Source organism: Notolepis coatsorum (assembly GCF_963971535.1).
Source record: "Notolepis coatsorum genome assembly, chromosome: 12".
Classification (NCBI taxonomy): domain Eukaryota; kingdom Metazoa; phylum Chordata; class Actinopteri; order Aulopiformes; family Paralepididae; genus Notolepis; species Notolepis coatsorum.
The window spans coordinates 24848609-24875265 of NC_140176.1; the positions used below are offsets into that span (position 1 = coordinate 24848609).

The 26657-nt window shown below is 41.9% G+C and overlaps 1 protein-coding gene across 1 annotated transcript in view; it reads left to right on the top strand.

The window, feature by feature from the left end:
* LOC311238507 (copine-3-like) overlaps positions 1-26657 on the top strand; it is a 35634-nt gene that overhangs the window by 1456 nt on the left and 7521 nt on the right. Inside the window, exons 3-12 of the mRNA XM_084326598.1 lie at positions 2727-2906; positions 3771-3845; positions 4943-5014; positions 5109-5186; positions 5507-5596; positions 14031-14129; positions 14246-14332; positions 14900-14959; positions 15228-15361; positions 25385-25439. Of these exons, the coding sequence (XP_084182724.1) occupies positions 2727-2906; positions 3771-3845; positions 4943-5014; positions 5109-5186; positions 5507-5596; positions 14031-14129; positions 14246-14332; positions 14900-14959; positions 15228-15361; positions 25385-25439 (930 nt within the window). The remainder of the gene's footprint in view (positions 1-2726; positions 2907-3770; positions 3846-4942; positions 5015-5108; positions 5187-5506; positions 5597-14030; positions 14130-14245; positions 14333-14899; positions 14960-15227; positions 15362-25384; positions 25440-26657) is intronic.

Here is a 26657-nt window from a genome sequence, read left to right on the forward strand (position 1 = left end):
GTGGTATTCACTGACCTTTGGGAAGTATTTTGACATGTACATGGGTACCTTGGTCGTGTAGTGTATCTTGTAGACCAGGCCCATTGCAAGTTGCTGTACTCTGTTGTCTACTCTAAGCCATCCTAGGTTGTCAAAGTGGGCAGGGGTGAGGTGGGTTCTAGGAGTAAGGTCAAGCAGTAGTCTGACCAGTTTGTTTTGAGATGTTTGTAATTTTGTTTTTAGCGCCTTTGAGGTGCTTTGGTACCATGAGGTGCAAGCATAGTCGTAGTACCCCTGAATGAGTGCTCCTGCCAGAGTCTTCAGGGTATTCTTGTTTACCAGAGAGGAGATCCGGTACAAGAATCGAGTTCGTTGGTTGACTTTTTTTTATTACATTGGATGCCATTTTGTCACAGGAGAGATTAGCCTCTAGGATGGAACCCAGGTAGGACAGTACAGCTCAATACACACAATTGTTAAGGGGATGCAGACCAGAGAAAGACTTTCGTCTTGTTTACATCAGGGTCCCCCATTTTCAATTCATCAGGACATATATGACATACATGACATACAGATAGTCAGTACTGCTACATCTATACATTTATGACATACCAGATTTGCAAATACAGTACTGTTTGTGATACGGAAGGAGTCAGGAAAAGGGAGTATATACATTTGACGTAGAAACTGTACATTGGAGGAGGTTGGGTGGGGGGGGGGGGGCACACTGTATAAACAAGCAAAACTGTACATTGAGGGGGGGGGGGGAGACACTGTACAAACAAACAAAATTGTACATTGGACTATTGACAAAACCATACTAGGTAAATGACTGTACATTGGAGGGGGTTGGGTTAGGATATTTACAGGGGCCAGTGTTGAATTGCAGTCTCCCGTAGGTGTCCCTTGAGAGAGGTTTTGAAAGTGGGTAGTGATCCACATTCCTTTACAGCTTTGGGTAGGGCGTTCCACATTGATGTGGCATAATTGCGAAACGTGTTTAGTTGGCTACATGTAGCAACAAAACTGACTCAGTTAAAGTGTGGGTGTGTTTGATTGAGTCATCAGGGCAGGTTTGATTGATTGATTGAAAACTTTATCAACAGATTGCAGAATATATACAGACTACAGTACGGCTCAATACACACAATTGTTAAGGGGATGCAGACCAGAGAAAAACTTTCGTCTTGTTTACATCAGGGTCTCCCATTTTCAATTCATAGTGACTGAAGAATCATGGCATGACAAAGGGTGTAGTTTAAAGAGAGCCTGGTCAGCTGACAGTTGTTGGAATGTGACCTTAGACCCCCGACTCCTCGAGGGAGAACATGGACAGGGCCTTAACGCTGGGGTGGTGGTGGTGAAGGGAAGAAGTGTCACACACACACACACACAGACAAACATAATAATAATATCAGCAGACCGGTTTAAACTGTACATTGGAGGGGGTTGGGTCTTCCTCAAATGGTCCACGAAAGCAGGGTTGATGAATTTGTATTCAATAAGAACACGATGCAGGTGCAGATAACGCTCTGTGCGTTTGCTTGAAAAGTCAGGATATTTTGTATTGCCATCCAGTGAGACAGAGGTGCGCTTGATTTCTATCACAGGCCAGTTTAATTGCGCCTAGGAGATAATTCAGCTAATTCACTCTGGGAACCAGATAAAAATGCCAAGCGGGCTGGATTTGGACTGCGGGCCTTGAGTTTGAGACTTGCTGTAGGGCTTCCTGATTAAACTAGTAGCACCTGGACCACACGTAGGAAACACTCCCCAACACTTGTTATGACAGGTTGTGACAGTATTAGGTGGATAATTACTGTTAGCTCTGTTCCAGTGAACACTACAACTGTTGATAGTTGTGTTACAAGTGTTGTGCTTCTTCTGTTATCTGAAAACACATTTTAAGTGATGTTGTTTTAATACCAATATGTTATAAGACTAGTACATGGTCGTATGCGCAAAGGTCTTATTTCGGTTGGTAAATTACAATTTGGGAGGTGTAGTTGTGAATGATCCTCACAGTACCATTCTCTCTGAGTACTCAACTTGATGTATAGTTTCATGCAGAGTACTAGTACTGTTGGCAATCCCATCCATTTGTTTTATAGACTTAGACCATTAGTTTGACTGAACAGTATAGATTTAGACCATTAGTTTGGGGGTCATTGGACTAAAGTGAGTGAGCTATAGGCTAGCCTAATCCATTTTCTCCATTAGAGATATCTAGCATGCTTCAATGTGCATGCAGAATATCAGGCCACTGTGCTTTGATTTCAGACGTGGCTGTTTGTATGTGGTTTTAGTGTTGGGGTAACACTCTAATAACTGGCACCCTGTTTTAGCCTGGTATCACGGCCCAATACCAGTATCTGTATATCTGTATCAGTTTTAGCCTGGTATCACGGCCCAATACCAGTATCTGTATATCTGTATCAGTTTTAGCCTGGTATCACGGCCCAATACCAGTATCTGTATATCTGTATCAGTTTTAGCCTGGTATCACGGCCCAATACCAGTATCTGTATCAGTTTAACCTGGTATCACGGCCCAATACCAGTATCTGTATATCTGTATCAGTTTAACCTGGTATCACGGCCCAATACCAGTAGGCTATCTGTATATCTGTATCAGTTTAACCTGGTATCACGGCCCAATACCAGTATCTGTATATCTGTATCAGTTTAACCTGGTATCACGGCCCAATACCAGTATCTGTATCGGTTTATCCTATCTTTGTAATGCAGCATGGCCGCACAGAGATGATCCTGAATTGCCTCAACCCGCAATTTGCCAAGAAGTTTGTGATCGACTACTACTTTGAGATGGTGCAGAAGTTGAAGTTTTGTGTGTATGACATCGACAACGACACCCCTGACCTAGGCGATGATGACTTCCTGGGGGAACTGGAGTGTACTTTGGGCCAGGTGAGCTCGTTAACCTCACCTTTATTTTGCCTTATTACATGACGTTTTCACATTCGCCGAAATGCTTGCTTGTGATTGGTCAACAGCGCTCGTCAGAGGTCCGTTATTACTCGATAACGGACCTCTGCCGAACAATAATGACCGCTGTGCGCAGCTGTTCGCAATCAAGGCCACTGACACACTGCATCAGTGCAGCCAATCAGACACACCTGCTGGCTGACAGCGGAGTGTGTGTGACGATGACAGCGGAGCCAGAACAGAACTGCGTCTGCATTTGATCTCGTCTTGTCGATGTAAAATGAATTAGGTATATTGTTAGTAAGTTAGCCATGTAATAAGCGGGATAATGTATAGCTATACTCGATCATTGTCGCAAAATAGTTGACCTTCACTGACGTTTAAAACACCTCGGCGCGGCGCCTCTGTATTTTAAACTCTGTGTCGGTCAATTATTCTGCGACAATGATCGAGTATAGCTATACATTATCCCTTACTTATACCATGGCAAATGTGAACTAATCAGCTTGTAGGTGTGCATTAAGCGTTTTTAAGGCACTTCAGAACCAGGGGCCTCCACATTGTGACTTAAAACTGTTTAACGCACTTGGGACCATAATCAATTGAAATAGGCCTATACCACACTCTTCTTTTAGTATCGCTGTACATTTATTTATAGCCCTTGTACAATGATATTATCGTATTCTTACCAATACACAGTTCTAAGCTCAAACAAATATTCTGTGGCTCAGAAATACCCTTTTAATAAAAAATAATAATAAAAAAAACATTATCATAGCTAATGGCTATAATATGACGTTTGCTACTCCATTGGTCTGGCATTTGATGATATATTTTTTTCTCCAGATTGTATCCTGTCAGACACTAACTCGACAGCTGCTGTTGAAGAACCGGAGGCCTGCAGGACACGGGACCATCACAGTGAGCCTTACCTTAACCCGTTTAGACTTCCACGTGTTTTAGACTTCCACGTGTTTTAGACTTCCACGTGTTTTAGACTTCCACGTGTTTTAGACTTCCACGTGTTTTAGACTTCCACGTGTTTTAGACTTCCACATGTTTTAGACTTCCACAAAGGTTCTTTATCGGCGGGTTTGAGTGTTTATAGTTCCATGCAACATTTTTGCTAATCTCTCCTCTATAAATTGTATACATTTCCAGTACCTCACCTCTTCTCCCACCACTCCACACATTTTCTTGTATACATATAAATGTAAGAATGTCCATTACCTCCTCTTCTCCCATCTTTACACAGATTTTCAACCCAACTCTCTATTCATAAGCTCCTCATTCCTTCTGCCGCCCCAACCTGCTGTCTGCATGACACCTCCCCCTCTACCCATCTATATAGATTCAAACCCATATCCTTAATACATGCATTTCTTTTTTTTTATCTACTTTTTCTCCCATTTTCTATTTTTCTCCCATCCCAATTTCGTATCGTCCAATTCTACCCTCCCCTGTCTCGAACGTTGTTAGGCCATGCCTCCCACAAGCCGGCTGCAATGTGGATGAAGCCTTACATCACGTGTCCCCTCCGGTACTCGAGGAAGCAGCCGTCGCATCTTTTCACCTGCACAGTGCGATCTCTCAGCGGCGGGGGTCTGCGTGGGAGGGACACGCCGCCCCCGTCGCTTCCTGATTCTGCTGTGCAGGCGCACCAACCGTCCTGTAGGAGTCGCTGTCCACAGCGTCCGATCCCCACCCATCAGCTTTCCCACCCCTAACACTGCCAATTGTGTTAGTATGAACGACCAGCCAAGCTGATAGCAATGCGGAGAGCTGGGCTCGAACCCAGCATCTCCTGCATTGGTGGCGAGCGCCTTGCCCACTACACCACCTAGCCGCCAATACATGCATTTCTTCATGCACTGCTGTCTATCCCTACATCCTCACCACACATCTATGGGACAGTACTATCCATGAACTGTGTGTTTGTAAAACCCCCCGTTACACAAAATCAAAGAAAATAGAGGGGGATGAAAAGAAAGACAATATGCATGTTTCTTATTTTCTAGATATGTGCTGAAGAGATAACAGACAACAGGGTGGCACACTTTGAGGTTTCGGCGAGGAACCTAGACAAAAAGGTACGTCTATTTTAAATGGCTACGGCTCACAACAGAGTTTCCTGTTCCATTTATTTGAAATGAACGCATCAATAAGAGTGGTTTCATCCCTCAGTATCTGTGGTGGTCAGACCCTTTCCTGGAAATCTACAAGCGGACGGAGACTGGATGGCAGCTGGCCCACAGAACAGAGGTAAAGAAACGCTCCCAAGTCATACAATCCATGCAATCCATGCTTCCACATGGGTGACAGTGGCTCAGGAGGTAGAGTGGTCGTCTGGTAATCGGAAGGTTCCCGGTTCAACTCTGGCTCTTCCCGGCAGCTTACCACTTAACCCCTAACTGCTCCCTATGAGCAGGTTCGGCATCTTACATGGTTGCCTCCACGGTCGGTGTGTGAGTGAATGGGTGAATGTGAGGCATAAGTTGTAAAGCGCTTTTTACGATTCCATAGGATAATTATTATTCATTTTGTTGTTATTATTATTACTTCATTCTAGTTTTCATGTGCAGGTAGTGATGGACAGCCTGCATCCAATGTGGAGGCCCTTCAAAATCCCTCTGCAGTCTCTCTGTCGAGGGGACCTTGACTCACCTATTAAGGTACACACACACACACACACACACACACACACACAGACACACACACACACACACACACAGACACACACACACACACACACACACACACACACAGTGATGTTATTTTCTCTCTGATTAATTTAGTTGACTAACATGTTCTGTGATGTGCATCTCAATAACACAAGCCATTCCCTTATAGGTTGTGTATTGTTAACATGTATTGCCTGCATCAGGTTGTATGCCTTGATTGACCAGTGCTCTAACTCAGTGGTTCTCAACCAGGGGTCCTTGGGGAGGTTTCAGGGGGTCCCTCCAAAAATAGCTAGCTAGTGTAGAAATGACCAAATCAAATAAATACACAAATATGTATATTTATTTGGTTTGAACAATTAAGCAATAGCTCACGACAGGCCATGGTATTGGTATATGGTTATTATATCACAGCTAAAGGGTGTAGTTCTGACAGCCCCTTAGCTGTGATATAATAACCATATGCCATGGCCTGAAGTGAGTAGTAGTAGTAGTAGTAGTAGAGCCCAAGTAGGCTATGGCAATATGAAAGTAAGACACACTTCAATTGAAATGTTTATGTTATTATTAGTAAATAATAATGTTAAAAATAAAATAGACCCCTCCTGGCTGTAAGGCGGTAGCTGCTATGCAACATTAACACACTAACAACTAGCTGGTATTCTTTTATTTCATAGTCGGGCAGACTATTTACCAAGGCAGAACATTAGAATCATGGCTATGAACCAATCATATTGCTTGATTTGAGCTACCCATTTTATAAAGGCTAATATCTCCCTTTCTAGATACTGTGTCACAAGCTCATAGGACGTTGAAGGACAAAATTGCCAAACTGCCAGCATCCTTGTTGCCTAGAAACACATGGGGAATAGACGGTTAGATGGGGGTCTGTGGCCTAATGTGTATCAATTTGTGGGTCCTTTACATGAGAGGTTGAGAACCACTGCTCTAACCTACTAATGATCTGAATTCATCTGATCTTTTTTTGTTGTCATTTTTTTTATTTGATCACTCTCCCAATTTAAAAGCGCACTTGTCCGGAAAGGATGCTTGCAACTCGGCTAGATGAATGAGCTGCCCGTCTCGGTGTGTGTGTATTATTATTATTATTATTATTGTTTGTTTGTCTGTGTCTGTCATTTAGTTATAGAATTTGTTTATTGACCATGTTTAATCAAATGTTTCAGCAATGTATGCATATTAACAAATGGCTATATCCCTATTAAACATACTGACATCAGATTTACATGCAATTGACTAGTGCTGCTCCTGACTGGGCGTTAGTTCATGCAATTAGTTGACTAGTCATCGCACATGATATTAATTTCATTATTTAAACATGTTTTTGAAAATAGTGTCCAGGGCTGAGAAAGAAATACAAAAGCCTAATAATGAGCCTTTAAAATATAAACGTTACTAGCGAAGCGAGCCGCCTCTTAACGACACCAGAGAAAGCTGTAATGATCCTGAATGTGTTAAATCAACCAGCAAGGAGATTGAACATTTAGCTAATTTACGTCAACATTAAGTTAAACATGCAGTAAGTGAGGTCATTTAGCTTCCCCAGTCCCCTTAACACTTGGATAAGTCTAATGACGCATATGCCAATATATCTATCTCGGCTATCTAATGTTATAGCGGCCATGCTAAGTGGCTAACGTTAGGCTACTTACATAACACTTGTCTAAAATAATAATAATGATCTAATAACCGCAGACAACTATAATGTCTGACTGAGTGTCCCCCACTTCCTGTGTCCGTAATTTCAAATTAAAAGCCCTCTAGTGTTTCATACATCATCCAGCCATATACTAGGTTTTGACCTAATGTTGACTAGGCACAGCTCCCTAATGGATTTCTGGTAGATTGTTATCTTTTTTTATTATCAATTACTAATACTAACCATAATAACTGCAAGTGCACTTCATCACCTCAGTGATTATTATCAACGCCATCACGATGGTGGTTATCAACTTGCTTAGTCGACCCAGGTTTTCATCAACCACTAAGGGCCGGTTTCCACAACAGATGACCAATTGCCTATTTTATGAAGGATTAATTAAAATGTCATGTTGAATGATTATGAGGAATTTAAAAAGAGAATCTAAGCCAAAAGTAACAGGCTCATTGGAAAGTACTGCTGGAAAAGAAAGCTCACTGCATTAATATTGTAAATTACAAGGCTCATCGGCATTAAGGCACGAGTATGACTTTACACGGAGAGCCTAGTGTTGTGTGTTTGTTAACATTAACTTACTGATTATGAATGAATTAATAGTTTATTTTGAACAATATACAAAATCTAAAGATAACAATGAAAATAATATGATAGAAAAAAGATAATAATAAAAAAATATATATATACCGGTATATATATATTATATATATATATATATATATATATATATATATATATATATATATATATATATATATATATATATATATATATAATAATAAAGTAAGATAAAATAATAAACAAAACAGTCTCTTGTCGGAAAAGGAATAGGAGGAAGCAAGATACTTATCAGGTCCTACCCTTTAATACAATAAACCCTTAACAAAAAGGCTATCAACCACTTCATCATTAGTCCTGAGATACATAACTAAGTACATCTTCAAACACAATCTTAAAATGTCTTCTGACATAATCATCTACAAACAAAGTCAATCAATCAAGTTGATAATACAATCATTACTGTTAATGAACAATAAGTTATTGTACAATCAATATGCTACTGTCCATCCAGTATCTTTAGAAAGCAAAAGGTATCGGAACAAAAACTGAAACAAATGACAGTTATAACCTCCCTCTTTACTGTACCGTCCAAGAATAGCTATTTATTATTTAATTTTGAACTGTATGACGTAAGCAAATTTCATCATCCAATCTATTCCAGAGAGTCATCCCACAAATGGAAATACCGGTGCACATGCTTTTAAGAGATTAGATGTCTTCTGTGAGAGATGAGTTGCAACCCTGGAATTATGGAACCTATGGAATATTTTACTTGCAACCCCCGTAGCCTGAGAGAGAGAAAAACATAACCCAAATAAATAAATATGCTTAATGTCATCCAAGTCAAAAGGCCTTTTGCTGCTGATTGAAAAATGAAATTGCTTGTAGGGGGAAATGATTAGAATGAAAAGGGGGGTATGATAATCTGTATCCTTCTCATACAGATAACTATCAGGGAAAGCCAGCAGGTTTTGTCAGTCTCTAAAAACGTTTTTAGAGATATCAACATTCCCAGGACAGGCAAGGATTTCCAGGGAAGGTTTTTCTTTGCTGAAGTTGCACCTGTGAGGTGACAAATATATTAAAATGAGAAGAGATTACCATCAGTGGACCTGCTTGAAAAGTTCTTATCTCTTAAACTTGAACACAACCCACTCTGGAGGAGGGTAGGTGTGTTGCTTAAGTCACTATGGCCATCTAGTAAATGAACCACTGTCATGACACTGAAACCCAGGGTTAAGCCTGCAGTTAGTTTGCTAGCCCCATAGACCTCTCACAGGTGACACTATTTCCTGGCTGCTCTCAAGTCTTCAGTCTTTGCTGCAGCTATAGGAAAATTAATGGACTATTAATAGGTGGCTCCTGTCGTCGTCTGTGGATCATGCAGCTGTGGTCTTGTGAACAAAGCCTTCTGATATACACTTCTCTCTCTGATAAGGCAGGGGATTTAGAATTTTAAGCTGCAGTTAAAAAAAATTGCTATCCAAAACAATTACCATTGTTTGGGCTAAATAGAAGTCAAACTCAGTAGTTAGCATGACAATGTCAAGATGACAATAATAATACAATAAATTAAAAAAGGAAACTAGAAAAGGAGAAAAAGGTCAAATTAAGTAAAAGTATTAGAGTACTTACTTGATATTAAAGGTACTAAAGTATTCAAATAAAAAGTATTTGTTCAACATCCTATAGAGAGGTATTCCATCTTTGATTGATTGATTGAATTGATTGATTGAAAAGTTTATTAACAGATTGCAGAATGGGTACAGTACAGTACAGCTCAATACATACAATTGTCCAGGGTTCGATTCCCGCTTGGGGACCAGGTTTCCATGATGCCAGTTACCCAGGTGGGGTATCTCCCAGGCCTTTCTGTGTGGAGTTTGCATGTTCTCCCCGTGCTCGCAAGGGTTTCCCCCCGATAAGATAAACCCAATGGAAAAACATGCACAACAATAGATCGCTAACGCTGTGGCGTCCTTGACGAAGACGGACAGGAGCACTTGGATTGGTCCCCTGGCGCGGCTCACGTTGACGCCTGTCTGCTCCCGGCTGCCCTTGGGGGGGAAGGACGACGGGATGGGTTAATCGCAGATACGAATTGCATGCATGCATCGCATGTGTGCCGATTGATGACCTCTGAGCAGGTCCTAAATTGATTGATTGATTGTTAAGAGGATGCAGACCTGAGAAAGACTTTCGTCTTGTTTCCATCAGGGTCCCCCATTTTCAATTCATCATATGACACACACGACATACAGATAGACAGTACTGCTACATCTATACATTTATGACATACCAGATTTGCAAATACAGTACTGTTTGTGATACTAAAAAAATCCAGAAAAAGAGTGTATATACATTTGACATAGAAACTGTGCATTGGAGGAGGTTGGGTAGGTGGGGTGGGGCTGTACATTGGAGGTGGGGGGGGGGGGGGGGTTGGGTAGGGGGGGGGGGGGGCACTGTACATTGGAATACTGACATACATTTGACATAGAAACTGTACATTGGAGGAGGTTGGGTAGGTGGGGTGTGGTTGGGTTGGGTGGGGCTGCACATTGGAGGGGGGGGGGGGGGGGGGGTTGGGTAGGGGGGGGGGGCACTGTACATTGGAATACTGACAAAGCCATGCTTGGTCTTTATTGTACAACTGGGTTAGGACATTTGTAGGGGCCAGTTTCGAGTTGCAGTCTCCCGTAGGTGTTCTTTGAGAGTGTTTTTGAAGGTGGGTAGTGATTCACATTCCTTTACAGCTTTGGGTAGGGCGTTCCACATTGATGTGGCATAATTGCGAAACGTGTTTAGTCCCTTGTTTGAGCCGAATCTGGGTTTAACATGATTTGTGGAGCTCCCTCTGGTGTTGTGATCGTGGTATTCACTGACCTTTGGGAAGTATTTTGTCATGTACATGGGTACCTTGGTCGTGTAGTGTATCTTGTAGACCAGGCCCATTGCAAGTTGCTGAGGTGGGTTCTAGGAGTAAGGTCAAGCAGTAGTCTGACCAGTTTGTTTTGAGATGTTTGTAATTTTGTTTTTAGCGCCTTTGAGGTGCTTTGGTACCATGAGGTGCAAGCATAGTCGTAGTACCCTTGAATGAGTGCTCCTGCCAGAGTCTTCAGGGTATTCTTGTTTACCAGAGAGGAGATCCGGTACAAGAATCGAGTTCGTTGGTTGACTTTTTTTTATTACATTGGATGCCATTTTGTCACAGGAAAGATTAGCCTCTAGGATGATCCATGGTTGAGCTTAATGGGATGAAGAAATCGGGATGGGTTAATCGCAGATACGAATTGCATGCATGCATCGCATGTGTGCCGATTGATGACCTCTGAGCAGGTCCTAAATTGATTGATTGATTGTTAAGAGGATGCAGACCTGAGAAAGACTTTCGTCTTGTTTCCATCAGGGTCCCCCATTTTCAATTCATCATATGACACACACGACATACAGATAGACAGTACTGCTACATCTATACATTTATGACATACCAGATTTGCAAATACAGTACTGTTTGTGATACTAAAAAAATCCAGAAAAAGTGTATATACATTTGACATAGAAACTGTGCATTGGAGGAGGTTGGGTAGGTGGGGTGGGGCTGTACATTGGAGGTGGGGGGGGGGGGGGGGGGTTGGGTAGGGGGGGGGGCACTGTACATTGGAATACTGACATACATTTGACATAGAAACTGTACATTGGAGGAGGTTGGGTAGGTGGGGTGGGGTTGGGTTGGGTGGGGCTGCACATTGGAGGTGGGGGGGGGGGGGGGGTTGGGTAGGGGGGGGGGCACTGTACATTGGAATACTGACAAAGCCATGCTTGGTCTTTATTGTACAACTGGGTTAGGACATTTGTAGGGGCCAGTTTCGAGTTGCAGTCTCCCGTAGGTGTTCTTTGAGAGTGCTTTTGAAGGTGGGTAGTGATTCACATTCCTTTACAGCTTTGGGTAGGGCGTTCCACATTGATGTGGCATAATTGCGAAACGTGTTTAGTCCCTTGTTTGAGCCGAATCTGGGTTTAACATGATTTGTGGAGCTCCCTCTGGTGTTGTGATCGTGGTATTCACTGACCTTTGGGAAGTATTTTGTCATGTACATGGGTACCTTGGTCGTGTAGTGTATCTTGTAGACCAGGCCCATTGCAAGTTGCTGAGGTGGGTTCTAGGAGTAAGGTCAAGCACAGTAGTCTGACCAGTTTGTTTTGAGATGTTTGTAATTTTGTTTTTAGCGCCTTTGAGGTGCTTTGGTACCATGAGGTGCAAGCATAGTCGTAGTACCCTTGAATGAGTGCTCCTGCCAGAGTCTTCAGGGTATTCTTGTTTACCAGAGAGGAGATCCGGTACAAGAATCGAGTTCGTTGGTTGACTTTTTTTTATTACATTGGATGCCATTTTGTCACAGGAAAGATTAGCCTCTAGGATGATCCATGGTTGAGCTTAATGGGATGAAGAAATAGTGTATGGAAGTCAGCGAAATACATACCAGTACCTCAAGACTGTACTTAAAACTATTTATTCATGTAGGTCATAACAATAGACCTATCTCAAACCCTGCCCTCTTTTCTTGATCCTCCAATCACAACGGTCTCTTGCCTCGGACAAGCTTTGTATAATATATAGTTGCATTATATAGTTGTATCCATATAAAACGCACAAGTCTAATACAACGGGGAGGACCCTGATGTAAACAAGACGAAAGTCTTTCTCTGGTCCCCCTTAACAATTGTGTGTATTGAGCTGTACTGTATTGTACCCATTCTGCAATCTGTTAATACAATTTTCAATCAATCAATCAAACGAAGCAAGCACTTGGAGATTACATGAATGTTTCTCAACAGGTTTTACTTTCAAACAGATGATTTATTTTATTATAATGTAATGGTTTGCTGCTCCCTTCTCATCTTGTTGGCTGAACAAATGCAGGACAACATGGCGATTTTATGGGACAGTAATGTAATATTGAATACAATAGGACCTAATGTATACATTATGTAAATCTCTTACATAACCTATGTAAGAGATTTACATAATGTATACAGAATTTGATATAAATATAGCTATATTAATTAACTAATTTCTTAAAAGAACATAAATTGTAGGCTAATAATTATGTCTTTATAGTTGTTACTGGGCAGTTATCTCTCCCAAAACACAAATTTAGTCAATCCAAGATAAAGGTTTCAGCACCAGAGAGAGTGTGGTGGGTGGGCCATAGGCAACTAGGACCCACTTTAATATTTGACGTTTGTCAGGCACTCACCACCAATGCTGGAGACGCTGGGTTCGAGCCCAGCTCTCCACATTGTTTTCAGTTTGGCTGGTCTACCATACTAATACAATTGGCAGTATTAGGGGGAGGGAAAACTGATGGGTGGGGATCGGACGTTCTGGACAGCGACTCCTACAGGTCGGTTGGTGCGCCTGCGCAGTAGAATCAAGAAGCGATGGGGGCGGCGTCCCTCCAAAGCGCAGACCCCTGACGTTGAAAGATTGCGATGCGCAGGTGAAAAGATGCGACGGCTGCTACCTCGAGTATCGGAGGGGACTCGTGCTATGTATGGCTTCGTCCACATTACAGGGGAGGGTTGAATTGGACGATACGAAATTGGGATGGGAGAAAAATTGAAAATGGGAGAAAAAGTGGATAAAAAAAATATATATATATTTGACGTTTGTCCAAGACACTTGCACCTGGGGATTTGAAGCTGGATATCCTTCAGTATCATCCCCGACATCACACCGACAGTCATTCCTGTCTCTACCACTTCCCTTCTACACCATGAAGTGCATCTTCAGCTGTAGTACCGGGATGTAGTTACTCTTAAACTGCACGCAAGACACCACTCACAGTAGCTTCTTGGAGAGAGGGGGCACTGGCTCAAACCAGGAGATGCTGGTGTGTAGGCTGCTGACGATTTTGTGAAGTTCATGTATTTAATTCAATGCTAGAATGAACAATAGCCTATTATAAACGACCAGAAGGGGGGTTAATTGTATCCCCACCAGCCCAACGAGTGATCAGAGGTAGGGCCATGAAAAGCAGTAAGAGTATGGAAATCACCCCCCAACGAACCCCCGGCAAATCACACCCTTCATTCTCATCCTTTGTTGATTGTTGATTCTTGGTTTCTTGGGGAGTGTACTTTTATTTTGTCCGCTTCTACAGCCTTTCTGTTTGTGTCCAGATGGAGTGTTACGACAATCATGTCAATGGCTCCCATGACCTCATTGGAGTCTGTGAGACCACCCTCTCAGCGATGACGGAGGCATCACACGCTTTCCCGGTGAGACTGTGTGTACTGTGTGTGTGTCAGTCAGATGCGTCCAACTTTGCAGTATACAGTAGATATCTATATTCTGTCTAATAACCAACATAAATATCTCCCTTACTTCCAAACAGACGGAGTTTGCGTGTATCAACAGAAAAAAGATGCAGAAGAAGAGAAAATACAAAAACTCTGGTTTCATTCGCATCAAGAAGTGCGAGGTAGCCACTCTCTCTTGTGCCATTCATAATCACCTGTTTTATTTGTATGTATTTTGTTGTTGTTGGCTGCACATCTAGGCTGTAACGTGGCATGTCCATAGGAAACATCATATTTGTTAGCGGTCAGCGCTTGAGGGAAGCACTGTGAAGCGTTGTGGCTGCTGTTGTTGCTAGGTCGACTATTGAAACCCATCAGAGACGCAGCACTCTTTTGCCAGAAAGATGAAAGATGAGCGCTAGAATCATGGTCCGCTCTCAGCGCTGTCGGAACCATTTCCATTCAGACTAATGACAAAAGGAAGCCAGAGCTGAAAAGACATGCCATCTGTGGATGGAAGAGTATAAATGCCCTCAATGGGCCTGCAACCCCTAACCCAAACTACAAAATAAACGTGAACATTTTCTTCCGGGCCGTGGGTTTGTAGGCCCAGTGAGGGCATCTAGTCCCTCTGTGAACACGTCACCTAAATTCTTCAGATTCTCACGTTCGTTACTGCTGATGTGATGTGTTCGAATGTTTTTAATATTTTTAATGTCACTTTTTCTACACGCTGTTCAACCTCCCAGGTGGTGAAGGAGTATACCTTCCTGGATTACATCATGGGAGGCTGTCAGATCAACTTCACTGTGAGTTTGGAAGTCTCACATAAGTTGTCATGGCAACCAAAATAATTCTGGAGAAACTGCTATTTACTTACACGTGCAGGAAATGCATGCATGGTATACATACACAGTTCATGGTTTACATTAAATCAATATCATAAACAGAATGGATCATATAATATTAGCATTTGTGGGGTTTTTATGAAATCATATGGCTCGTATTCATATTTCATTACTGTCTTTAACGTCCTCTGTCTTCACCCATGTCCGTCTGTCCTCTGCTCCTGGACAGATAGCCATAGACTTCACAGGCTCCAACGGGGACCCCTCGTCCCCCCAGTCTCTGCACTACATCAACCCCCAGGGTTACAATGAGTACCTGGCAGCCATCTGGGCGGTGGGCACGGTCATCCAGGACTACGACAGGTATCCTAAACAACATCAACCTACACGGTTCAAAGTTTAGAATTAAAGTCCCTTATCAGAGGAACACAACAAGTGTCATAGATGCAAAACATTGTCGTATATGGATTGAACTGGTGTGCTGCCAAATCAGTTCCTCTTGCAAAATGTATTTCCAACCCACTTCAAGTTTTGTTTTACATACATTACAGTGAAATGCTTAGTTCTGTATGAGCCCCCGGACTTACACTGATGTCATAAAAAGAACACTATCTAAAGTTCATATTTGCATTTCAAAAGGGTTGCGTCAATCTGTCATCATTGTATGTGCAATCAGTTCATGACTTTCCGACATATCGTTTCAGGTTGTCACCTTGATATGACATTAGCTCATAGCACTGTGCATGGCTAGCTAACCTCTCTATCGAGGCAGTCCGTTTGTGTTTCTAAATACATTAGAAACTGATTGTACATACAGTATGACGACAGATTTATGTTAGCATTTTGAAATGCAAATATCAGCTTAGCAAATAGCTTTATATAGTGTTAGTTTATTACTTTAGGTTCAACCAGAAGTAGGTTGGAACAAGTGTTTACAGGCGGAACTTGGCACCACACTGGTCTTACACCTGTGAGCCGCCACATGGTGCAGGGTGACCACAAGTGATTAAATGTGTGAGTGATGGTGAGTTAGTGATGACTAACCATGAGTGAATGAATTACTGTCTGAATGTGTGAGTGACGGTGAGTTGGTGATGACTAACCATGAGTGAATGAATGACTGGCTGAATAGGTGAGTGACGGTGAGTTAGTGATGACTAACCATGAGTGAATGAATTACTGTCTGAATGTGTGAGTGACGGTGAGTTGGTGATGACTAACCATGAGTGAATGAATGACTGGCTGAATAGGTGAGTGACGGTGAGTTAGTGATGAAATAGCTATTCCATGAAATGCTTTGTATCTATAAAAAGAGGACTGTTTATTTTGTTCAAATGTTTTTTTGGAGCCCATTTCTTTTGATGAAAATCCCGGTTCGGGTTTTCGAGAAAGACATGCGATGCTCACAAGTGGACTTGTCCAGTAGAGCTGTTTTTGATAAGTCCCAGACAAACCAAGCATGGTGGGGATCCTTATCCCCAATAGTACATCTGTCGTATACAAAAGGTCTATAAATAATATAAATGTACCTGAACCGGGTTGTTGTGAACCTCCAACCCGTTCAGGGAGTGCATTTAGCACAGGTCCCGGTAGGAGGAAATAATAAAGCATTCTCAAAAGTAAATTATATTTATTAACATAAGGGGAATGAAACCCGGACATAACACGGACAAACAAGGTAAATGATAACCCTAAACAATAACCCCACCTAATGAGGAAAACAAGGGGAAACGCACATAATCAAGTGTCACAGGACGCAACCAACACTCACGTGTAGGGATGTCCGATATTATCGGCCTACCGATATTATCGGCTGATATTGGCATTAAAATGTAATTATCGGTTAAAAAAATATATATATATATTATTTAATTTTCTTTACATTTAATTAACCTTTATTTACCCAGGCAAGCAAGTAAGAACAAATTCTTAATTTATTTATTGTCAAAAGTATGCATAATGTTGTGTGTTCATTCCATGACAAGAGATATGTAATGTTAATTACCTGAAATTATTCTGTTTTTTTGGGGGGGAAACCCTGCATATATCGGTATCGGTTGATATCGGTATCGGAAATTAAGAGTTGGAAAATATCGGATATCGGTAAAAAAGCCAATATTGAACATCCCTACTCACGTGGTAAGACACTGGTTAAACCAACCAGTACAACAAATAAGGCTAGTCCCTAATGCCAGAGTGGGGGCAGGGCCTCGCTAGCTTAGACCAATCGGGGCCTGTTCATGCAATATTAAAGTTCTCTTCAGCCGGTATTGATGTGTTGTATCGAGTAAACTGACTGAAAGGGGACGTTATGGTTTTTAGAGAAATCAGTCTTAATCATGTACCACACATATTTAACAGAGAAACAGAATGAAACATATGAATCCTGTATTGAGCGGCTAAAACCCGATAATAACAAGAGGTTAAGGAAAGTGCACATGTAATTTCATGACATGTAATTTCATGACATGTAAATAACAGACACTTCATCACTGGAGACCAGTGTTGGGCAAGTTACTTTAAAAAAGTAACTAGTTACAGTTACTAGTTACTTCTTCCAAAAAGTAACTAAATTACTTACTCAGTTACAAATTATAAAAGTAACTAGTTACTTCAGAAAGTAACTATTGCGTTACTTTCAAGATTTTTTTTACATAAACAACATACACAAATCTAAACTATTTTAATGTTGCTGTGGGACAAAGTGAGACTAGCCTCCAATCAAATGCCATGTAGGCTATGTAGATATTATAATTACTATGTTTATATAGTGGATCATACAAATACAAACAGAATAGATGTTTTGGAACTTTTGATATGTATTGCCCCTCAACAGGCCACAACTGGTCAACATTAAATTATGCTTGTTAACACTTTGACTGCCTAAAAACGCTTTACAGCGTCATTGCTGGCCATGCTAAAGTTGCCGGGGGACGCTGTACAGCGTCCTTATATCAATATTTCAAAAATCTGGAATCGGATTCATATTCCCCCTCCGCTGGCCTGATATCCACCAGCAGGACCCACTGAGCTCTCTGGCGGTTCAGGAGCGCCATCTGGTGGCCGATCGGCGCAACCGCTTAACAGGAAGCGCAGTAGAGGTTTTGCTGGTCGGCCCTATTACTTCCGGCCACTCGGGATAGGTTCCGGCACTCTAGCTCGTCACTCTACATAGCGATCGATTGCCAATAACTCGATAAACAACATGATTTGGACGTATATACCATTATACAAGCTGGAGATGGACCGGGTAATAATATATCCCATAATGATAAAATTTCTACTCGACGATGATCGCCCAACGGCGCGCGGAGACTGGGGTGAGTTTCAGCGTGTAACGTTACCATCTTCGATACTAACTGCTTTTATCAACATTTGACCCACATTAGATGATTGGTATAACGCTGCCCACGGAATTATAAACGCCCCCTCGCCCATCCGGTCAACATCAGATGACGTGTAGTAACTTCTAGAAGTACGTCTAGTTGGAATTTTTTATATCGCGCTGATTGCCATCAAACTGTATTTCATCATCAATATAATGCATTTGGGGCTATATATCACGTTCTGGAGAAAGTTGCAGAAAGAGATGAAAACATACTTATACATTAGACCATACTTTACTATGAATATGTGAATGAAAAAGTTTAACGTTGCTACACAATGAACAATACATATAGGACTTTGAATGGGCCCTAATAATGGCAATGTAGCAATAGAATTTAAAAAGTTATAGCCCTGCAAAGAAGGGGACTTTCTCCATAGACAAATAGCGCTGGCAATCTATGGTATATCATTAATTTAACCCAAGGCAACCAAAGTGTTAAGCACTATACCAAAAATAAATAACAAATATATACTGATTGATTGAACATTTTAATTAACAGATTTCAGAATGGGTACAATACAGTACGGCTCAATACACACAATTGTTAAGGGGATGCAGACCAGAGAAAGAGTTTCGTCTTGTTTACATCAGGGTCCCCCATTTTCAATTCATGACATTTATGACGAAAGTCTTTCTCTGGTCTGCATCCCCTTAACAATTGTATGTATTGAGCTGTACTGTACTGTACCCATTCTGCAATCTGTTAATAAACTTTTCAATCAATCAATCAATGACATACACAACATACAGATATAAGAATCTAATCGAATCATCTAAACTAATCTAATCATTACATTTAAAGGCCAACCTCCAGCTTAAACCCTACTGATCAATTATGGGTAGTTTACATCATTGGTATATAATTTCATTATTTATTTTTTTCCATTTGACACCGGAAATGCCACTCTGAAAGAGTTAAAAAGGTCCACGCACGAATAACATGCACGCGCGAATCAAAAAAGCTTATCAAACGCCGACGTCACAACAGGACACAGGTGCATATTAATGAGCCGAATCTAATGTTGCTTTTCCACTAAAAATAAAGTACTCAGTTTGTCTCCGTGTGGGGAGGCGGGGCTGCTGGTGATCAGCATGAGAGCTCCAGAAATGTCACGTGAAAAACTGCAGACCACTGATTGGTCAGAAGAGAGACGCGAGAGTCTGAACGAAAACAGAACGCCGCCATCTTTAATGTCTCGCGTAGGATGTCTTATGTATGTTTGCAGCACGAAACAAGTGCAATAAAAAAGGATACAGTCACTGTGTATTCTGCCTCATTTATTGATGAAACAAAACCGACATCAACACAATTTGCCACCGAGCGGAGAGTTTAGTCTGACAAAAAGATCGCTGATTAGTTACGCTTGTTGTTGGGGTTAGGGACGAGTGGTAACGTTAGTTAGCCTAATGCTAACGTTAGCAGATAGACACGAGAGGCTAGGTAACGTTAAAGCTTGTAGAATAGACACAATGAGGTAACGTTAGCGTTAGCATAATAGACACAACGAGAGTCTGGTTAATGTTGTTATTGATTGAATGAAAACTGTGTTTTACTCTGGCTTGCCAAGCTCATCATAGCCCCTTTCGTGACTGATGCACCGAGTGAATCCACAGTCACTTGCTCCTTAATAGGAAACCAACCTAGATTTACCATGAAGGACTGGTTCTGGCCGAACCGTTCGTTATACAAGTATCACAGAGACATTTCAAATGTACTCACAGTTGCACGAGGGTTTCGGACAGAGATACGGGATGATTTGAAAGCTCTGCGTTGCTAATAAACATTTTAAATATTTTTTATAAACTGCTCAAAACGGCATTATTTCCGGCGTTGGCTGCCTGGTGTGATCACAGCACATGCGCATCATGCACCCAACGCCGGAAATAATGCTCCGCCTCCTTGCTACTGCCTGTGACTCACAGAGCCCCCTGGTGACCAACACCTGTTGTGACGACATTACACGCGCACGTTGAATTGATTGATTGATTGAAAAGTTTATTAACAGATTGCAGAATGGGTACAGTACAGTACATCTCAATACATACAATTGTTAAGGGGATGCAGACCAGAGAAAGACTTTCGTCTTGTTTCCACCAGGGTCCCCCATTTTCAATTCATCATAACATATATGACATACATGACATACAGATAGACAGTACTGCTACATCTATACATTTATGACATATCAGATTTGCAAATACAGTACTGTTTGTGATACAAAAGTGTCCAGAAAAGGAGTGTATATACATTTGGCGTAGAAACTGTACATTGGAGGAGGTTGGTGGGGTGGGGTTGGGTGGGTTGGGTGAGGGCTGTACATTGTAGGTGGGGGGGGGGGGGGGGGGGGGGTTGGGTAGGGGACACACACACATTTTACACTGTACATTGGAATGTTGACAAAGCCTTACTTGGTCATTTACTGTACAACTAGGTTAGGACATTTGTAGGGGCCAGTTTCGAATTGCAGTCTCACGTAGGTGTTTTTTGAGAGTGTTTTTGAAGGTGGGTAGTGATTCACATTCCTTTACAGCTTTAGGCAGGGCGTTCCACATTGATGTGGCATAATTGCGAAACGTGTTTAGTCCCTTGTTTGAGCCGAATCTGGGTTTTACATGATTTGTGGAGCTCCCTCTGGTGTTGTGATCGTGGTATTCACTGACCTTTGGGAAGTATTTTGACATGTACATGGGTACGTTATGAACCATTGATTAAAATATGCACGTGCGTGGTGATTGTGTTGGGCAGACAAAATGTTTTGATAAAAACGCTAAAACTGGGTCAATTTCAATACTTTTTTTTCCAATTCTTCATGAAAGTCACTGTTGGCCTAGTCCACATTGTTTATTGAACAAAAATACAACGTGGAGGTTGACCTTAAGACATGCATGACATACCCTGAAGCCTGTGCTATTAAACCAGGAAGTGCAGCACTGTTGATAAGGCTGTCAGCACTGCAGTAGAGCCACTCAGTGCCCTGCGCTGCAAAGAGTGAACACAAAACGCTCATGGACCCGCGGTCTCATGTTGACTGAGTCGCTTGTGTTGTTCGTTGGATTCGTTTTTGAGCTCAAAACGTACACTACACGGACCGCGGTCTCATGCTGACTGATCAGTGATCGCTTGTCTTGTCGCGCTGTGTGTCAGACTCTGGATGCTTTAGACACCCGCCCACCTCCACCTCTGATTGGCTTACCATGACATTGTATTCAACCTCAGCCAATCGTCAGCATGTATGCTTGGCTCGCGCACTGTCCACTAAACAAGGAAGAACTTTATTGCCTCTCGGCGCAGAGATATGTCTGATGAAAGAAACAGGTTCATTCATAGTAACGCGCCGCATTTTTTTGTAGTAACGGTAACGACGTTATTAAGATTGGAAGAGTAATACTGAAAAAACGAACGCCGTTAGTAACGAAGTTACTTATAGTGCCGTTATTCCCATCACTGCTGGAGACACACCCGTCATCGTTCTGCTGTCTTCTTGCCTGAATACATTCAGTAGCCTAGCCAGCTGCCAAAAATGCCTCCACTTGTAACTTGATACTGTGTTTCAATGCTTTTCATTGTTAAAAGCTAAAGTTGTCACCATGTTGGCATGGATCTAATGTAGCCGTACATCAAGCTAGCTAACATTAGCCTTCTAGACTAGCTGGCTAAGCCCAGTTGCAGCGCATTGCATCAAAGTCGAAAAAGATAAGAAAGTTTGTTGCCAAGCAGTAGAACAACAGCAGCTGTCCCCAGCGATGACGGGTGTCTCCCAAAGTTTACATCTATAAATATGTTCTATTCTATTTCTATGTTTACATGTAACGTCTACATTGACATTGATTGCCTTGCTACTAGCCAACATTTGCTGCCTGTGAGTGGCCACAGGAGAAGTGTGCTCTGGAAGCGTTGCATTGTAGGGATAACTGAATGACATGACAAACAGCTTTAAGTCCGCCATTAGGCAACCACACATTTGTCCCATCACTGGGAAAAGGTGTGTAGATAGAGTGACCTTTCCTCCGCGCAGCTGAACATGTCAAGTGAAACTGTCCTAAAATGAAAACGACAAATGTTATTTGATCTCAGAAGAAGCACTTGTTTCTGTATGAGTCCATCTAACCCAGACAGACAGAACTTTAGTTTTGATAGCGGAACCCATTACACCCTTCACCTTCAATTGGCTTTGTTGGTTACTTGTGAAAATACGCAGGCAAAAAGTGATCCATTTATTCCAAGGCCACTTGCTTCATCACTTCCTTCCATTGTGGCTCCTATTTAACTGGAGTCTTGTTGAAGAAGTAAAAATGTAAGTTAAGGTGGAAACATACCAGAGTTTGTATGTTTATTCATGCGGTATGGGAAGAAGTCTGTATAATGTACAAAGTTCTACCCAGAAATAGACAGTTGACAGTTGACAAACCTGCCTGTGGTTATAACCTCCTGCACAGTCATCATGTGATGATCATGTGCTGATACATCCTGCTCTGCCTTATCTTGTGATGATCTTGTGGTGATACATCCGGCACTGCCATATATTGTGACTTGAGTATCTAGTAATCATTTAACCTGTTAAGCTGTAGCCCTATTTTCAGAAATTCTGCCTAAAGGTACATGTCCAAGTAATGGAAGATTGCTCCACTTCTACAAGGTCAATTTGTATGTTCTTGGTATCTAGGAACATCTAGGGACCTGGGGGTATTCCCAGTGTCAGAAATATTGTGTCTGTTACTAGGCTTGAGTAAACTGTGATGAAACAAAGGATCTTTGCCGGTGAATAACACCATGAAAACATTGAGGTTCTTTTGAGCACCTTCTTGAGATCAAGTGTACAGAAAATCGAAGCAAATTAATAGAGGGAAGATGATTAAACAGAAGAATTTGTAGATACAGTAATAAATTATAATCCATTTGAATTATAAATTCATATTTGACCTTGAACTTGACCTTGACCTTATTATGGCCAAATCATACATCTATGGGTAGTGGAAAAGCTCATCTTTCCAATGGCAGTGTTAAATCTGGATTTTGTCATTTCCTCACGGTTTTACTATAAAAGAGAGAGAGAATTAGCATTTTTCCGCTAAATTCATATTTGCGGTAAATCTTAAACATCTGTAAACAAACGTAGTGCTGAAAATATACACTTTGACTGTTGTTTTGATAGGGTTAAGGTCTTTACTCTTGGCTACATTTGAAAAAGAAACACAACATTAATTAATACGGTCTGTATTGATCGATCTATGATAAAAACAGCAGGGTCCCATTATAAGGGGACCCTACAGCTTAAATGTATCAATTAAATTAAATAAATATATATGTGACTGGGCCCAGCAGTAAGAGACGCATGTCTGGAAGTCCGATTGTGAGAAAATGAATGATTTTTTTTTGTTTGTTATGGTTTTTCGGTTTTTCCATATTATCACAGTTTGAATGTACACAACAGTTAAATGGTAAAGACCTTTATTTAAAAAAGGCAGTTTGTGTTCGGCAAAAGTCTGAGTTCGGGGGGCAGAGTGACATTTACATTAGAATCATGTGACTGGTTGGCTAATCGCCAGCCATCATTTACATTTACATTTAGTCATTTAGCTGACGCTTTTATCCAAAGCGACCATCAGCCTTTGTTCTCGAGTTTCTGTTGACACCCATAAAAAACACATGGGTTTGTGTTGACATGCAACTATGTACCGGGCTATTCAACTATTACGGTAGTTGAAGATATGGCTGTTATACGGGCGGCTAAGTGGCGCAGTGGGCAAGGCGCTCGCCACTAACGCAGGAGATGCTGGGTTTGAGCCCAGCTCTCGGCGTTGCTACCAGCTTGGCTGGTCGTTCATACTAACACAATTGGTAGTGTTAGGGGTGGGAAAGCTGGTGGGTGGGGATTGGACGTTGTGGACAGCGACTCCTACAGGTCGGTTGGTGCGCCTGTACAGCAGAATCAGGAAGTATCGGGGGCAGCGTGAGCCACTGAGAGATTGCGCTGTTCAGGTGAAAAGATGCGACAGCTGCCTCCTCATGTACCGGAGGGGACTTGGAGGCTTGGTCCTCACTGCAGCCGGCCAGTGGGAGGCATAGTCTAGCAATGTTCGAGACAGGGGAGGGGAGAATTGAAGGGAGAATTGGTGAGGCGAAATTGGGATGGGAGAAAAATAAGGAGAAAAAGTGGATACAAAATAAAATAAGATATGGCTGTTATAACGTCCCGGCTTCCGTGTGTAAGTAAGGGACATCCCATAGTGGGATAGGGCGCAGCGCCACACCACCAACCAGCGCGTCTGTCTCACGATCTGAGTTGTATATATGTATAAAAAATTACTAGAGGAGCTTTACAGGGGTAACATACAGTTTTAGCAAATATTAATAAGGTATTATTAAAAAATGTATTGTTAAACTAAGTTCATTTTCAATATAAGTCTAGTAATGTATGAATTGGTAAATAAAATATAGTATGTTCTGATGAGTAAATAGGGGTGGGATTAAAGGCTTAAGGCTATATATGTACTTGATGTTTGTTTGTTATGTTGCATATTTGAAATAAACTTCAATCAAAATCAAATCAAATCTGCGGTGCGCACTGGACTATTGAGAAACGATAGGAATTTCCCATAGATATATTAAACTTCCTTTTAATATATCTTTATCTGAAAGCATATCTGAAAAATGACAGAGGGAGACTTGTGCCTCATACGTCTGGGCTCGGTCACAACATATATATTTATTATACGTATACGTTGGGAACCACTGATCTATAGCACCTTTAACTCTAGGAACTCATGGTCTTGGGTGATACACACTATTGCAATTCAGTGCCGACACAAAGCTGAGCACACACACAGTTTACAATGTAGTAATCATACATGTTGTTAACCAGTTTAACCTTGGTCTGCTGACCAGTGTCTGTATGGCAGTATAATCATCTGTCAGTAGAGATGAGCCACATGCATGTGTTGAGTACTGCAGTAGCTGGTTCACTCATTGCTTTATGTTCTCTCCCTTGCCTGTGCAGCAACAAGCAGTTTCCTGCTTTTGGATTTGGAGCCCAGATTCCTCCCGACTGGAAGGTAAGAAACACTGGCACTGGTGAACATACTGTAGCGACCCTAGTATCGGGGTCATTGGTCACAGGGACGTGCACAGGACCCTAGAGGGGCAGGTGCTCAAAGGCTGAAAAGGGCACTATTCCTGGGTGTGTTATAACCGAGCACGCTTTGCGTGCAAGCCACGATTTTTGGGGGGCCCTTTCTTTTATACAATTTTTTTATTATAACTTTTAGCATTTTTACAGCTTTTTATGGCCACGCAGGACCGATAGAGGAGAGAGGGAGAACGGGAGGAGAAGTAGGGAAGACATGCGGCAAATGGCCCCCTTTTTATGCTTTTTGGGGGTTTTTGGTGGTCAAATATTGAATATTGAACTATAATAATCAGTGCAGGAGCTCACTTATCCTTGAAAGACACTTTTATCACTGACTTAAAAGGCCCATACAGCTCCATAAATGTCCAGGGGGGAGGGAATAAGTGCTTACCCTACAGACCCCAAGAAGTGCTGTATATTCTGTATTGTTTAATATAAATGCATTTTTTATTCCAATCTCGATTTTTGTATTTGAGATTCCAAAATCCCATCGGACTTGACTTCTTCGTGTCCCTCAGTGAGTGTAATACCAGCATTCAACTGTATGCGCCACAGCGGTTTCTATCATCATCATCATCACCACCCACGCTATGCATAAAATATATAGGTCCGCGGAGAGGCACGCTGAGGAGGCCGTGCAAACTGCAATGGAATACGGGGCATCTCTCTCTCTTTACCTAATATTTTTATTCTATCCTGACATTTTTCAGTTGGAAGGGCAGTCTATATGCGCAAAAAATATATATATATATTTTTTTTTAAAGGGAACTTTTTTATGCAGCTCAAAAGGGCAGGTGCTCAAGCACCCCTTGGGCTCTATGTGTGCACGTGCCTGATTGGTCAGCCGGGCTGTCACTCTGCTCTCTACCAACCCGGGGCTGGCAGGTGACGCTGTTGTTCACGCGAGCCTGCGGGTTGGTGGAGGGGAGGGGGCAAGGGCTCACCGACTGAGGGTTTGAGTTCAGTCTATGAATGTACTGCAGAGGTGATGCACCCAGTCAATGTTCCAAGACCAGTATTTCGGTGATAAATAAACCGACAACGTGAGAAAAAACAACTGAGTTGGTGAGTCATTAATAGCAGACACTACCTTCAGTGTCATTTAACGGGGAACAACCATTCATCAACTTTTCTCAGGTTGTTT